Source organism: Phallusia mammillata, chromosome 7, assembly GCF_965637545.1.
Source record: "Phallusia mammillata chromosome 7, kaPhaMamm4.hap1.1, whole genome shotgun sequence".
Classification (NCBI taxonomy): Eukaryota; Metazoa; Chordata; class Ascidiacea; order Phlebobranchia; family Ascidiidae; genus Phallusia; species Phallusia mammillata.
Window position 1 is genome coordinate 9115120 of NC_137258.1, and position 15735 is coordinate 9130854.

At 37.0% G+C, this 15735-nt stretch overlaps 1 protein-coding gene across 3 annotated transcripts; it reads left to right on the forward strand.

Moving 5' to 3' along the window:
* The first annotated feature begins 1800 nt into the window (after positions 1-1800).
* LOC145238171 (uncharacterized) lies at positions 1801-15135 on the forward strand. 3 transcript variants are annotated; one of them, XM_080101253.1, is made up of 7 exons: positions 1808-2153; positions 2645-2805; positions 2974-3040; positions 6904-7577; positions 7843-7959; positions 12157-12308; positions 13299-15135. In XM_080101253.1, the coding sequence occupies exons 1-7, from the start codon at positions 2033-2035 to the stop codon at positions 13345-13347; spliced, it is 1341 nt and encodes a 446-aa protein (XP_079957379.1). In that variant the 5' UTR covers positions 1808-2032; the 3' UTR covers positions 13348-15135. The 3 variants fall into 3 exon arrangements, with proteins under 3 accessions (XP_079957381.1, XP_079957379.1, XP_079957380.1); XM_080101254.1 differs by having other exon boundaries at positions 1810-2153; positions 6904-7562; XM_080101255.1 differs by lacking the exons at positions 12157-12308; positions 13299-15135 and adding an exon at positions 8208-9277 and having other exon boundaries at positions 1801-2153.
* Positions 15136-15735: the final 600 nt, after the last annotated feature.

A 15735-nucleotide genomic window follows, 5' to 3' on the forward strand; every position in this document is an offset into this window, starting at 1 on the left:
ACTATCAATACAAAACTTAAAACAGTGAAGGGCAAAATTGGTGAATAATGGTTGATACTGCAGCTACAGCTTCACATACTGCAGCTACAGCTTCATATTATAAGGCAATAGGTGACTTGGGTTTACAAGAAAGTGAAGTTGGTACATTGTGGTTAAAGATAACTGCTGAAGGAAAATGGTGGGGCCAGTCGAAGGGCATCCTAATTTCTGGATATAACTGGTACTTGACCAGATTTCTGTGGTATGGTATGCAAACACTGAAGGAAACCTCCAAGTAGTACAAAAACAAATAAAAGTCAAACAGTTCAGTATTTATGAAAGATGAAGGTAAAATCAGTAGAAATATACACCATATGTAATGCTCTGTTCCAATAGAACAGCGGTTCTCAAACTGTTGTACGCATACCACCAGTGGTAAGAACTTTTAGGGTGGTACGATAGTAGCTTTTTGTCAAACCTAATTTAAGTCCGATCTAAAGTTGCAACTCAACTGACCAAACTGATCAGCCCTGGTTTGGGCAAAAGTTGTGTTTTGGACATTCTTTGGAAAATGGTGATTATGCTAGCCATTGTCGAGGAAATAGGCCTATTTCTTGTTCAACAGGGTTTGGGTCCGTGTTTCCAACCAGGGGTTCGCGTATCCCCGTGGGCTCTGTAAAATAGCTTCAGTGGGACCATAAAGGCACATATGTTTAGTATTATTACCCCAAAAAAATATTTTTAAGTTTTTTTAACGATTTTACAATCATGCATTTAAGTTCACACTGTTTATCATACCTTACTTGGGACAAGAACAATTATATACTTTTTGTGATTGTTTTTCCTGATGTGACATCATAACACACACGGACAATAGACTTTATAGGACAAGCGTTGTGTCAAGTTATACATTCAAGAAAATTTATCGCTTTGTGGCGTTGACCAACTTCATTGAAAGTAAAGTACTGTGAAAATGAATTAAAATGCTTCAAAGGGGTAATACAGTATATATAATGCAAGAAACAAAAAACATACAAAGACCTGCAGTCCCTACCGTTTGGGGTCCGCAGACTTTAAGTTTGTGAAAGGGGGCCGTGACTACAAAAAGGTTGGGAACCACTGGTTTAGGTGGTAAGCAACGGTAGAAAAAGTTGTCAGATGGTATGCGATCTGTATAAGAGTGAGAACCACTGCAATAGAGCAATAGCAACGATGTAACAAACTTTGACAGATCATTGTATTGATGCTTTTGTTCTAGCTCTTGTTTTGTCCCTATGGTTTGAGTAACTATATTAATATGTACATGCACTCAGATAATGTGTATTTTAACATGGTAAAAATTGCTGTAAAGCCCAAACAAAGAAAATAGTAACTACAAGTTCTGGGTGAAAGGTTTTATAAGGACAACTTGTTGTTAGGCGAGCTTTTGAAAGTTTTTGAAACCATTATTACCTAATGATGAATCTTTTTTAAAAGCAATAAATGCAGGTGTAATATATATGTGATATAATGAGACATAAAAATTATCAAATGCAAAACTATAAAGTAAAAATACATAAACTGAATACATGAAGTTTATAAAGACTTGCTAAGACTAATGTTTAAAATTATCTGTCTACCCAACATTGTCAAGTCATGCCTTCAGGTTAAAACTGGTTAAATTTGTAATTCAAGTTATTTTGGTTCAAATGCAGTTATGTCTCACAGTTTTTATTCTTGTAAGTTTACAAATTAAAATAAATTACAACTTGTTTTTAAAATCCTTTGATAATTTTAAGAATGAAAGATGGCGAATTCAAATACCAGACTAGCTTTGATGTTTAAAAAACTTGAAATGTATCATAAATGTATCATTTTTTGCTTTTTGTACATTACGAAAGTTTACGCTTGTATATTTGCCATGTTTGACAACCTTTGTAAAGTGAATTGATGTACTTGTTTTTGTTTATAGTAGTATGGAAACAAGTGTTGACTGCTTATATTGCAAAGCAACATGTGTTTCATCTTGAAATAATTTCTCAAAAGTTTGCGTGTGGAAGTGCTAAACCCAACTATGGATCAATATGACAACAATCAGCTTGAAGTAGGAATAGAGAAAAATGAAATGTCTCTCACCATGAAGTATTTGTTGGAAAACCCAGCATTACTCCAACCACCTGAGACTGACAATAAAGGTTAGTCTAGGATTAAGTCTAGTTAAGAGGATATAAATATTTGTGTTTTCCATGTGAACATGTTCTATGGAATAATTGTTCTAAGGTTTATAGTTGATTTTGCAATAATTGTACTCCATTAACACTTAAAACTAGGCTTTAAGATGTCTGAATTTGTGCTATCAAATTTAGATATATTATGTATTAGCCACTGTAGGAAAATTTTGTGATGTTGATTGTCAAAGTTTTGCTAAATCTGTTCCAGGAATGTCAAATCTTAAATCCACACAGAAGTTCTTTGCTTGACCACCACAGATATAGAAGTTTCGGTAAATAAAGTGCAAAGGTCCCCCCTTCAAGTAGTGATTGTTTGATATATATCAAGAAACTAAAATTACTTTTATTTGAAGCCCATAGAGAAAAAAAAATATTCTATACAAGAGTTCAACAATTTACTTTACTAATACCAATTGCATTTCAATGCATGTTTTAAAAACAAGCTTTTTCTACAGAAGCATCGAAAGATGATAAGTTGCAGGACAGCTATCTTTCATATGACCAATCATCAGCATACCTTGGCCCACAGATCTGGGATGACTTGTTGTTATCAGATGACCTAAAATTGGAACCAGTGAGTGTTGATGAGCTGCTGGACATTGGCACAGATGATGAGGTGTGAAGTTAGCTTACATAACGTTTTTGCACAATAATGCTGAAACCATTTTATCCACTTTCATCATTGAATTTCGGCCATTATCATATTTGGCCTCAAAGAGATGATTTTTAAATTAAACCTTTTCATAAACTTTTTGTCACTAAGTAATACATTACATTTTTATAGTTTTCCGATTTCAATCTTTTGCTGTCTAACAAACAACAGTCACAGGAATTATCTCCTGGCGGTAGTGGTAAGTGCGTTACAACTTTTTTAGCAAAACGAGTTTTAAAACTATTGCCATACGTTCATACTGTTATACCTGGCATTTTGTGATGATTTTCAACCGATTAACATGCAAAAAATGTACATATGGTTTGATACAGTTACAATAACTTTTTATATGTGTTTAAAGTAGTGATGTACCTGATCGTCCTAATTAGATTCTGACCCCAACGAAATATTTGGCCAATATTTTCCAATAAATGTATCGAAACCATCTATAAGGTCACGCGAACCCTTACGCTACGCTTTTAAGGTTTTTCGGTGGGTTTGTCTGGGCTGTTTTTTGCTTCAGGTGATCTTTTGATCTTTTGTGGGGAGTGGACAAAAATATATTTCTTTAATAAATGCCAGAATTAAGTCACTAAACCAAGCTAGAATATATCACCACTTTTGAGTCTTAATCTTACGTCAGCCCATGTGACCAACCCAGAGCGACACTTGCTGTTTGTTACAATAATTTTCGTTAGACGACCCACTGGTTGTGTTTGTGACCTTTTCATGGAATGTGAACGTCCGTTGATATATTGCGTAACTGTGCAGCACAGTCAAAAAACGCAAACATGCACTCATGATGTATAATCGATTTAATTAACAGTACATGAACCCGATTTTTGGATGCTATTGTTACCTAATGCGTTCAAATTCTTCCAATAAGAATGAGTGGGCGTTCAATCAACGTAAACAAATATTTTACGGTTACTTAACAGTAACAACAGTATTAATGGAATATTATTTCTGAAACTTGACATTGTTTTTGTGTGTGAAGCGTTTGTGTTGACACGAAAACACTATCATACACTACCAATATGATCAACATTATTCTTTTAGGCCGTTAAAGACATTGTAGTCGGCAGAATTAGACATATTCTGTGTGTAATTTAACGTCGTCAGGCATGTTTGCCTTGTGTCCCGTCCTACGCCCCAGGCACTGCCATGCGCCGATCGTTGACATGACATATTTGCTTAAATGCATCTTCACGAACAATTGGAGTGTGCCTGGACCACTGTGCCCGTACCTTTCGCGGTTATGTGTAGTGATTTAGTTTGGGGTTTGAATGTCATAGACCCACGTAAATGAGTAACATAAGAATATACTGACAAAAAGTTTACTTCCACTATTCTCCGATGTATTGATGCTGCTGTATAAGTGATTTCTAAGTTTCTCATCCAATTGGTATAATTTCAGGAATTTTTTACTTTCATAGTAATTTCAAATTTATACGTATAGTTTTTCGATTTGTATCTCGTATTAAATCATTTCCAAAAAAGTTCTGTAGAAACTCTCTGTGTATGCACGTTAAAACGAAGCCCAATGGTTCTGTATCTTAGCAACAGCTTAGGTTTAAAAATTCGGCAAACGAATGTGATGTTTTTTTCACGTGTGTCTGTAGTGCATATTGAAAGCACGATACTACAAGTTTAAGCGTTGTTTTGGAGGGGTGGCACTAAATACCGCATGTGACCGCATGTGGCCGCATGTGACCGCATGTGGTCGCATGTGACCGCATGTGATTCCTCTTAAAATACACCATGTTATGTGAAATGTAAGAATTCCAGCCCCATTAGGGGTAAAATAGACCAGATTCTAGATTGATTTTAATTTCAAACCTTCACCCAACCCTAATAGCTCTAACCGTCAGCGCTTTCAAAAGTCCGCAAAATTATTTTTTGGTAAAAGCATATTTAAGTCCTTCACAGATTCCTGCCGTGTGATAACATGCGGTCACATGCGGTATACCATGCGGTCACATGCGGCCACATGCGGCCACATGCGGTCACATGCGGTCACATGCGGCCACATGCGGCCACATGCGGCCACATGCGGTATTTAGTACCACCGGTTTTGGAGCATATTTTAAATAGAAAATTGCTTTGTATTTGACAACCCACCAATTATCAGCGAAACTGGTCATGCAAGGCCATAACTATGAAGTTAATGTCGACCCTAAATCCAGTGATTAACCCACAGGTCCAAAATAATGAATTCCGAATTCGTAACTTCACGCAAGACGACAATTTTCTTCTTAAATATTTATTTTGGTTGTTGGCAGTTTCATGCATAGTGTTGTTAACTGTTCTGAATGTAAAGATATTCGCAACGGTTTGTTTGTGTAATAGTTTTCTCGCTCAGCCACATGTCGCTGTCATGAAATGGTCAGAACATTATGATGTTGTACTGTTTGTGCCACCAAATGTTTACGAGTTAATTTTTAGGCATTGTTATGTAATAATACAATTATGTTCTAATAATTACGTAGTTTAACAGAAGCAAGAGTTTTTGGAAGAATGCTTTTGTTACAAAGCAAAATCACTTTTAGGTTACAACAAAGTGTTTTAAAATGACTCATGAGTAACTGCTAGCAATCCAAACGTAACGAAAATTCCGTCTGCATATGGCAATCGACCGGTTCAAATTTTGGTTACGCAACGTATTTCGCTGGCAAAATGCTGTAATAAGATTACCTTGAAATTTACAAGCTATGCCAAAATCAATTACTGTGTCAAAAAATATGCAGAACAACAATTGATTGTGTTTGAAATGTAGCGACGAAAGCGTACACCCAGTACACACACGCATCATGACCACATGTTGTGTCTTTAAAAATTGTCCTGTTGACAAACTAAGGCGCTTGTGAAACTATGATGCCTTGGGCCCTGTAGGCCTGTTCGTCTTTTTAGCCTATCCCAACACGGTGCCTTCCTGATCCACTAAATGTCGTTGTAAGTTAAGCGCCGGATCGACCGACGATGCACCAACAAACACACCTCAAAAAACGTGATCACCGGGGGCTACGGTCTTTGTGTTAAAACGTAGTTATGACATAAAGAAGCAGTTTCATAAGCCTAAAGTCTAAAAAGAATTGGTTGAATTCCGCGTATGTGTTGCTTGTGTTTTACGCATTTGGCGTTTTAGCTAAAGACCCTGTCTTGTGGCCACCTCCACCTCGCTTGTCTTTCCGAAGACACTAAAGACATGCAAACTAGAGTGCCGCAGTCTGTTTTGATCATACTTGCATTTATGCCATATAACAATTGCTGATAATGTCCCAACATGCTGTAACATGTTGTGGTAATATATGCGTTATTTAAAAGATATCAAACAACATGTGAACTGATAATACATTTTAAAGGCCAACCTTATAAGGTAAATGATGTGGTCGAAGATTGTGGTTTGATTTTGGAGGTGTGTCTAGACTTTATAGAGCAGGGGTCTCAAACTCAAACGGCTTTGGGGGCCAAACACAAACTTTTAAGATAAGTCGAGGGCCGCACTATCGAAACATTTGTTACAGTGTAACATGAAAACAAACATATTGCGTGATTAAAAAGGGAATTGTTCATTAATGCCATTACTTTATTTACAACAAAGCACAGTGACTTCGCGGGCTCGCGGGCCGCACAAAAACCCTTCGAGGGCCGCGTGTTTGAGACCCTTGTTATAGAGTGTGTCAACCACAAGGGCTTGCCTCTGGCAACAATTACAAAATGAACTGGCAACAATTATGCAGTAACACAATGTTCCATAGGCAGTACTTTTAGTGACCATTCATTCCTGCCAATTTTGATGTTCTAATAAAGTCTTGCGTGAACACGGAACGCAAGTGACGAATTCTATATCATATGTAAAAAATTTATTTGTGTGGAATGATTAACCACTTAGAATGCATCTGTCGAATTTACCCAAAAATAGAGAACTAAACGTTGCTAATTTTGTATTTTTAAACTGTACGTTAGATTTAGCTTCACCATTTAAAGGAAAAACTAGTTTTATAACATTTGTTTCTTAACGCGTACATGCGGAACTAACATTGCAATTTTGTTGGCCTACAGAATCCAGCGGAAAAGTTTCATCCCAAACCAACTACTGCGATATGCCGTCCCTCTTATCAGACTACAGTCCAGAAGCAACAGAGATACCAAGCCCGTCTCAGTTCTTCCACGTCCCAGTCAAAGACACACAAGAGTTCAAAAGTCCGTCGTCCCGTACAAATGGCACCGCGGCCGTCGTGCGTAACTACGGTGGTGTCACTAACGAGCAAGGACCCCAGCAGGGACACAAAGCTCCTGTTTCCATGCACCCAAGTCAGCATCAAGTCCTACGTGACCAGCAGGCCACCTTGTTGGCTGATATTTTCTGTAACCAGCCGGCGCCCGCGCACAAAACGAATGAACAATACAACGAACATAACCAGTACGGTGTCAAATCCAATGGCAAGCATCCAGCAGCGGAAGTTGTTCCAAACGTTATCAACGGAAATCCGCTTAATAGCCCTCGACTGGACGATTTCGTCGTAAGCATTGCTAACTGCAGCACCAAACAGAGCAACGCAACGTTGGACTCTATGGCAGATGGAAAACGAAATACGGATGGTACAGAGAATGGTCGCCATGAGCTATCCACATCTTCTGCACCGGTCCGCATTCCGCCGCCGGTTAAAGTCGACTTTATTGTCGATCAAGCAGATGTAATCATTTCCACACCATTAGATGTGAGTCTAAACAATGTATGTACCCTGTCGCATCTTATGTTGATAAACTTATGTTAAAGAGCGTTTGGTAGGAAATAGCAATGTAAAAGGTTCAAACTTAAAAACCAATTTAAAACTATTTGAGTTTGGGATATTAAACTTTGAAAATCTCGGTTTGGTTTGGACTCTTTTCTCGGATTTTACATTTTGCCACACTATAACATAAGATATCTACATTTTGCATGGATGTTGTATTTAAATTAAGCAGAAACGTAATGTGTGTGCGTGTGTTTTTTTCAAGCCAACTGGCGAGAAGATAAATTTTGATCCAACCACCCGTCGCTTTACTAAAGATGAACTAAAGCCACAACCTATTATCAGAAAGTCACGAAAGGTGTTGGTGCCGCCAGAAGGAAAGGTAAAAAATGTTTTTTTGCAATTAGTTAAGTGTAGTTGCTTTGCTGGTCCAAGATTTAAAAAAAAATGTCACAGTATAGTCAAACCTCAAATTACAGTAAAGCACAAAAGTTACAGTTTTATCCGCTGGCCTTTCATGTGCAAAATACATTACAACTATTATTCGAATACAAGTGCCTAACTTTAAGACTGACTAATATCACAATCTCACTTTATACTTCGGGTTCATAATTAACTATTTTTCTGAAGCTTGGCGTTAGGATTCAGGATTTGGGCCTAACATAGTTGTAACGTGTATTGTTGTCGCATCCGACGATTGTGAATCTTGAACGTTGCTTAACCCTGACGTGACAAAATCAGTGGAGATTATTGCCGTTGTTCGTGCGCTTCTGATCTGGTTTTGTCTTGGCGTCACTCAACACCCCTCGTGACCCGCTGTTCGTGACAAGTATGCATAAGTAATGGATTATGGTGAATCTGATGCCAATTAAAAAACTCGGAACAGTCAACAAAAAAATTTGCACTAGATATTTTCAAGTGTGCCGCGAAATGCTGGTTTGCATGACAAGGTTTCAAAGCCCATATTTTTGTTTTTGGTAATAGAAAGCTTCCTTACCCGCCCAAATAAAGTTGCAAATAAACATTCTTTTTAAAAACGTTTTTATGTTGGCTTGCAAGTGGGACGCGCAAAGAAAGTACATTCTTAATGCGCATCATGCTTAAAAGTTCTAGAACCAGCTTAATGTCAACACCTCATCAATGTAGTTCATCTTTAACAGCGTGTTTTCAGTCAAAACATGATACCTTGAGAATATATTACGTTACAAAGTGTATTTTAATGTTTTCAATTTTTTTACAAAAATCAATTGAAAGTTTGTTTGTTAATAGTTTTTTTTTGTAAGTGTTCAAATGTATTTCGTGAGGCTTTGTTAAATCCGTCCATTTCTCATCTTTTCGCTTACTTTGTCCCGTCTTTTTCGTTTTGAAACACGGTAGAGCAGTAATTCTCAACCGCGGCTCTCAGGGCAGCATGCGGCTCCCAACTACTTATGTTTAGGCCCTCAGCAGACCTCAGAAAGTCACTAAAGATTGTTATTACCAAAAAAGCTAGGGATGTTTCCATATCGACTATTTTTTAAAGTTTACAAACCCCATCATATTGTATTGTGTCTTATTAAGTCATAATTAGAAAGCTTTCTGCAACTATTTAGATTCTTGTTGTTTGCTGTTATCCGCTTTTTTTAATTTGTTTTTGCGGCTCTTTACACACAAGAAAAGGCTACATTTCGGCCCCGACAATAAAAAAGGTTGAGAGCTACTGTGATAGACTATCCGACAAGGATTTTACCCGAACCAAAAGAAATGGACCGAAAATCAAAAACTAAATAATGGATGTGTACAACGTTCAATATTTTTTATTGATTGGTAATTGAATCAATTTCGGCTTTAAAGATGCAATGATTTTTTAATCCTTAAAAATATTATTTGGCATTGCATAAATCACCACAATCCAGAAGTGGGAAATTTAATTGTGGATTTATCAATAGGCGGAGCCACTTACTCCCAAACCTCCAAACCAAAGATTTTAAACTTGAATTAAAAAAAAAAAATTTCTTAAAATTTATTCAAATTTACACAGATGTTAGTTATTTATCCATATTTGATCCTCCTGAAGTTTGACCCCGAATGACCCAAGGGTTCACCCACAGGCCCCAAAAATGTAAAAAAAATTAAACGGCCTTACTGACCTAAGTACAGGATCTAGGAGTTTCATGCTTTGTTGTTTGGTGCAATGTAAGATATTCTAAATGTGTTTCTAACTTTTTATTGGATTCACCCTTTAAACCCCGAAATAATTGGTTTTCGTTTTAGGCCAGAAATACAAGCCCTATAGTGCAGAAATATTTAAAAAATTTAAAAATTGTTTAGGCAGGGTATTCGTTTAGTATTTAAAATTTTGCCAGTTACCTTTACAACCCATAATATGTGTACGATATCAGTCAGATATAAGTTCCAAGGGAGGAATTCGCTGGTTTACGATTAAGGCGGCAGAGTGGGAGTGTTCAGCTTGACGCCCGGACAGACGTTTCACGAGACAGTAGTTTGGGTGATTAGAAATCAGCTGTTTATTTGTGCAGCAATGCTGTCTCGTTTTATTGAGTTATCACGCGCATTTTCAGTTTGGGCGAAGGTTTTACACCTAAGACGTAATGTGAACTCGATAAACGTACTTCGGTTTCGTTTATGTCAGGCAAAACGTCGTTGATCAACATAAATATGAAAAAATAAACACTTTTTTTCGAACGCCGCGATAAATGGTCTTTAAATTCTCGTTGTCAGCTTGGCCGTCGCCTAACCACGGGTCACTAAAGGTCAACTTGTAGGCATTACAACACAGTTAAGAATTTTTTGTCATAGCGTACCTTCTTTATTTGTGACAAATCAATTCAAGAATTAGTACTTAAGTCATGTATAAATTAGGCTAAACGGTATTGTTGAACACTAAGGACTACATGCTGTTAAAAAACAGTGTCAAAAGGTCATTAAACGGTCTTTTGCGAAACAAAGTTTAAGTGAAAAACAAGTTGTTATGTATACCTTTGTAGCAAACGACTTTTTTATTTAGTGTCTAATATAACAGTTAAGTTGTAGTGTCTAATGAAACGATTTTTGTAACTATGTGACAATAATGATGCAAAAAGAATACGGACAAAACTTTTAAAGTTAAGTTAGTGCTTTGTGAAAACTTGTCCTTAAGATTCTAAAAATAACCGCAACATTTGTTTGCCATAAATCTGCATAAACGCGCATGTGGGGACCCATTCGTTTTTGCTTGCAAAAACAATCAAATATGTAGATAAAATTGCGTATAGTATAGTAAATTGGTTAATATCGTATAGAATATATAAAATATAAGTATATCAGAAATCCACTTTTCTAGTTTCATTTTGTCATTGAAAATATAACTGACTAACAGAAATATAAGTAATTGGCAAAAATAGCACGCAGTGACGCAAATGAGAAAATTCGGAGGCAGTTTATAATTGCAACGAATGATTCTTACTAGAAAAGGCAATTATAGCTTTCTCCCATATACAATACCATACGCATCCAATACCTTGCTAGCCAAGCGGTTCAAAAGCACATGACTTGAAATTTCAAAATGCTTCATGGAGGCACCAAACTCCATCGAGGGCCGCTTGAATTAGACGTTGTTGTATTTTTAACACGGCATTTACCCACCAGGTTGCGCAAAACCAAGTCGGTTGTCATAAAAAGACAAAACTTGGATTATAATTGCGACCTGTATAGGACGTCGAAACGTCGGAATAAAACTACAATTGTCAGAAGGGCTCTATAAAAAAAAAACTTTTTCCACACGCCTAAGCACAATTTTTTCGAACTCACTTCGTTATAACCAGTATACCAGTACCTATTGTTGTCACCAAAGTATTTTAATTCCATTGTATAAGTTGCAAAGCAGTGGCCAAGCATCAGCTTGAAAACAGTTACATGTTTCACGTTATTGACAACATAAAAACCCCAAATGTTGGGACGAGTGCATATTTTTTGTGTTTAAAATAGATCATTTCGTTCATTGTTACGCAACACTCAACGATTAGGTAACACTAAAACATGGCGCCTGGCCGCAAAACACTGGTTTTCAAAAATTTCCAGCATGTGACCCAATAAACAAACCAATTTTTCAGTTGTCGAAAAGATAGTTCAACTTTTTTGTGGTTGGTGACATTGGTTTTTGTGGAAAGCAAGAAAAAATGAGCTTTCAAAATTTAAACGTTGTCATGCTTGTTTGCATTTCGTCACAAAGTCTAAAAACACCAGGGAATGTTTCCACTTTAAACATTGCGAATATACCCCCCCCCCCCCGGCACACTTGAAAGTCTCTCACGGCACACAGTTTGAGAATCACTGCCTTAAGACAAGGTCTATGTGCTATTACGCTGTTGTAAGCAAGGCGCTAAAGGCACATTAAATAAAAGAGAATTTTGTCTAAAAGGTCGGCCAACGTGGTCAACTTTGTGAAACAGTGTTTGCTGGACAACAAGTCTGTTAACTATATTAACCATAAATTTCATGTCTGTTAACTATACAAAGCAGCACTCCCTTACGTTTTGCTACATGAAGTAGTAATAAGTTCCAATAAAAATCCATTAAACATCAGCAACGTGTTGTGTAGGACGGCAGATACTGGTCCCGTCGCACAAAGAACAACGCAGCAGCCAAGAGGTCCCGCGAAGCCCGTCGCATTAAGGAAAACCAAATTTTGATGAGAGCTAATTATCTGGAACAGGAAAATATTTCACTCAAAAGCGAAGTTACTCAATTGAGGTAAGCTGTCAGTATATAGTTTCAAGGGGCCGTTACTACATAACATTTGCATATTTAAACCGTTTCGTGTGGTTTTTGTACAGTTCGTAATAAAACTTTATTAGGTTTTACAGTTAAACCCTTTACAGTTAAACCCTTTAACCCTTTATTTACAGTTAAAGGTTTGATAAAATGAGTTAAAAGCACATGGCTTGTCCTATGGTGTTGCGAAACATTAAAAACATGTTATCCCGAGCTTTTTGCCCTTTCCAACAAATTTCGGAAAAATAGTGTTAATATTTCACATTTACAGCTCATATCAGACTCGTTGGTGGCCTAACCCTTAATGTCTCGCTTCGTGCTTAACACTATTAAAGTAACAATATCCTTGGTACGCAATAAGAATCGTTTGTTGAAGATTGTTTTACAACGGCAATTTCCTGTTCTAAAACTAAGGGAGTTTTTTTTCATTTAAAACGAAAGATTTGCCTTGTTACGCAAACAGTTTTATGCGTAAACAACTTTTATTGCGAACCACTCACTTCACGATTGCACGCGCCACAACAACTCCCCCTGTACAGAGTTGTAAGGTTTTTTTGAATAAATTTAACTAGCTAAATAGCTAGTTGCTGGACCTGACCTCACGCCTAACACCCCTAAAACGCCTGGTTCAAGACCAATTGTCTATTGTGTTTGTTGTCTTGGTCTTTGCTGAGGCTTTAATGTCTAGGCCTGCCAATCAAACGTTCGGGCATCAACTGGCTTCTCAAAAACGATTCGGGTTCGGGCTCTAATTTTATGCCCATTTACAACTTTGCCCCTGTAGAGTACCATATTCGATTTTTTCTTTAAAGTCACATATTAGGCATAGTGCACTCTGTTTGTCCTGAGATTGTGTGCAGTTTTTGTGTACAAGTCCTGAGATTATGTACAGTTTTGTTAGTTGTGAAACCTTCTTAATATGCCAAAATGCGGACCTATATCATAACTTGTATATTTATTTGTACGCAGACAAGAGCTGAAGAAAGTCATGGACATGGTGAAGGGTTACGAAAAGTGAATTGCTTTACTTGCAAATGACAGTTTCTTTCTGGTTTATATTTTATCCAAGCCTTATTTTGGGCGTGGCCATCTCGCAGTCCCTAAACATTTTTATGTATCCCTTTTATTATTGATGTCTTTTATTTCTTATTATTATGATTATCCAACATGGGTTGGTTTTCTTGTTAATGGTTAGTAGAGTGGTTTTCATCTTCGTGAAATTTTCACACATGTTCGATAAGGTTCTAAAGTTGCAAATAAGCCATCGTTTCTTCCACAGGCCGTCAAACGCAAGCTTTTATGACTAGACACAATTTCGTGTTTGTTTCAGCGAAGTTTCAAGTTTTCGTTTTACGCTTCAAATGTATTTAGAGGTTCATCGAAGTTTCAGCGGTTTGTTGCTAAAGGCGAAATCCCAGTCAATACGCATATACAAGATGAGGTTTACTTAACTTGAATCGACATTTAATTGAACCTGCTAAAAAACAATCCTTTTGTTAGGTCATTGTACTAAGCCAGGGGAGTCCTAACCAAAGTTTTTTCCTGGACAATTATATCACAAAATATACGACATTTAATTTTGGGATTTTGTTGCGTCGTTACCATGTATACTTCCTTTTTACCGTTAAATAATGGTAACAGTTCGCTAACGGTGTATTTTAACAGTGGAAGTAGAATATGAAGATGTGAAAATTATGTGAAAACCAACCACTGTCTGTTACATCATTGACTCGTTATCTAAGCATAAAAGATAGACCTAAGCCTGCCGGGGGCTAAACTTTTGTACGGAAATACCAAATAGTCGAAAAGTTTGGTCTCTTGGTGACTTTGCTCCTACAACAACACGCCATACTCATCGACCATTATGTAAACGCTTGGTATAATTCTGGCCCAGTTTGATACAAAAACGCATTCATCTATTGTAACAGCATCGACCGAAATGTGCACCGTCTGTCTTTAAGCCGACATGAAAAAAATTGCTTGCAAAATTATTGTTTTTTAACGCATTTCTTACCAATCGATACATGGTGCTTGGTGTAGGCCTGCAGTTTGATCATTTTATCATGCTGTATAAAATTCGACGCTGTAAAAAAATCGTCGTGCCACTTCTGTCCCTAATTCCGTTATAACGCTTGCGATTGTAGTTCATTTTTGTTCGTAGATCGCACAACTGAGCGATCTATATATTTTGCAGCTGTCTGGTCACCTCGATCAGACAATAGATGTCAAGCGTCGTACATGGAGATTATAAATTTACGTGCGCCAAGCATACTAAGCTCTTTCAACGTTTTAATTGCTTTCTTCTGCTTCTTTGTGCGTTGGCTAGGAATTGGTTTTCACCTACCGCCACGATTGTGACAGATCGATGGATAATATAATGTAGAGATTATCTTGCATTGATTGTACATGATTTTTGATGTTGTTTTTGCATAATTGTAGCAATATTTGATCACAGAGGGTTGTACAAACCCGATGGATGAAACAGTTCCACTATATACCAATGTTGTGAACGGCAGTATATTCTGCATATTCCGTGTAGAGTATTGGCCTGAAGTTGATATTTTCTTTCAAAAGCCACGATTTTTGCTATTTTTAACCATATGTCGCTTCCTGTATATTTTTCTGTGAACACTTCACGATGTCGTGCCCAATTCTGATTGGTCAGTCGACGTTAAGTGAAACGTTATCCCAACTGTACATGAGTGCCGAACCCCTGTTTTGTATGGTGTTGTGTTGAAAAAAAATGTAGTTTTTGAACATCCATTCATGCCGCTTACTGAACATAATTAAAAAAGCGAAAAAGTAACCTATTCTTTTGAGACAAAGGCTTACCAAGTCCGAAATGGTGTGACAAAGTATATTTACCTATTGTAGTACATTAGGCTACAAACTATTGATCTGCTATTTATCTGGCTGAATGTCATTGTGTACGGCACGCTCTAGATGGGAGTTACCTAATACTGTATATAAGCGTATTACCAAAAAACCTGTAGGGGCTTACGATTGTAAGGTGTAGGGGATTACAATCACTAAGATCGTGTCCAACCCGGTGCCCAAACGGCAATGCGCCATCCTGGGTACACGTCTCTGAACAACAACCAAAAAACTTGATACACATAATGAAATATTAAATAATAATATTATTAACCGAAAAACGAAATATAACAACATGAAACACAAATCTTAAAATCAAGTTTAATAAGTGCTGATTCTTACACCAACATATGCTTATCGCGGCACACACTCACAACAGATCAAACAAAAACTCACTGATTGTATAGAAGCAGTGCATTAAAGCTTAAAATTCTTTTTCACGAAATAATACAGCAATATCGTAACATGATATCATTCAATACACAAGCAAGTATGTATTAAAAAAATAACTAATATATACCAAATATATTCG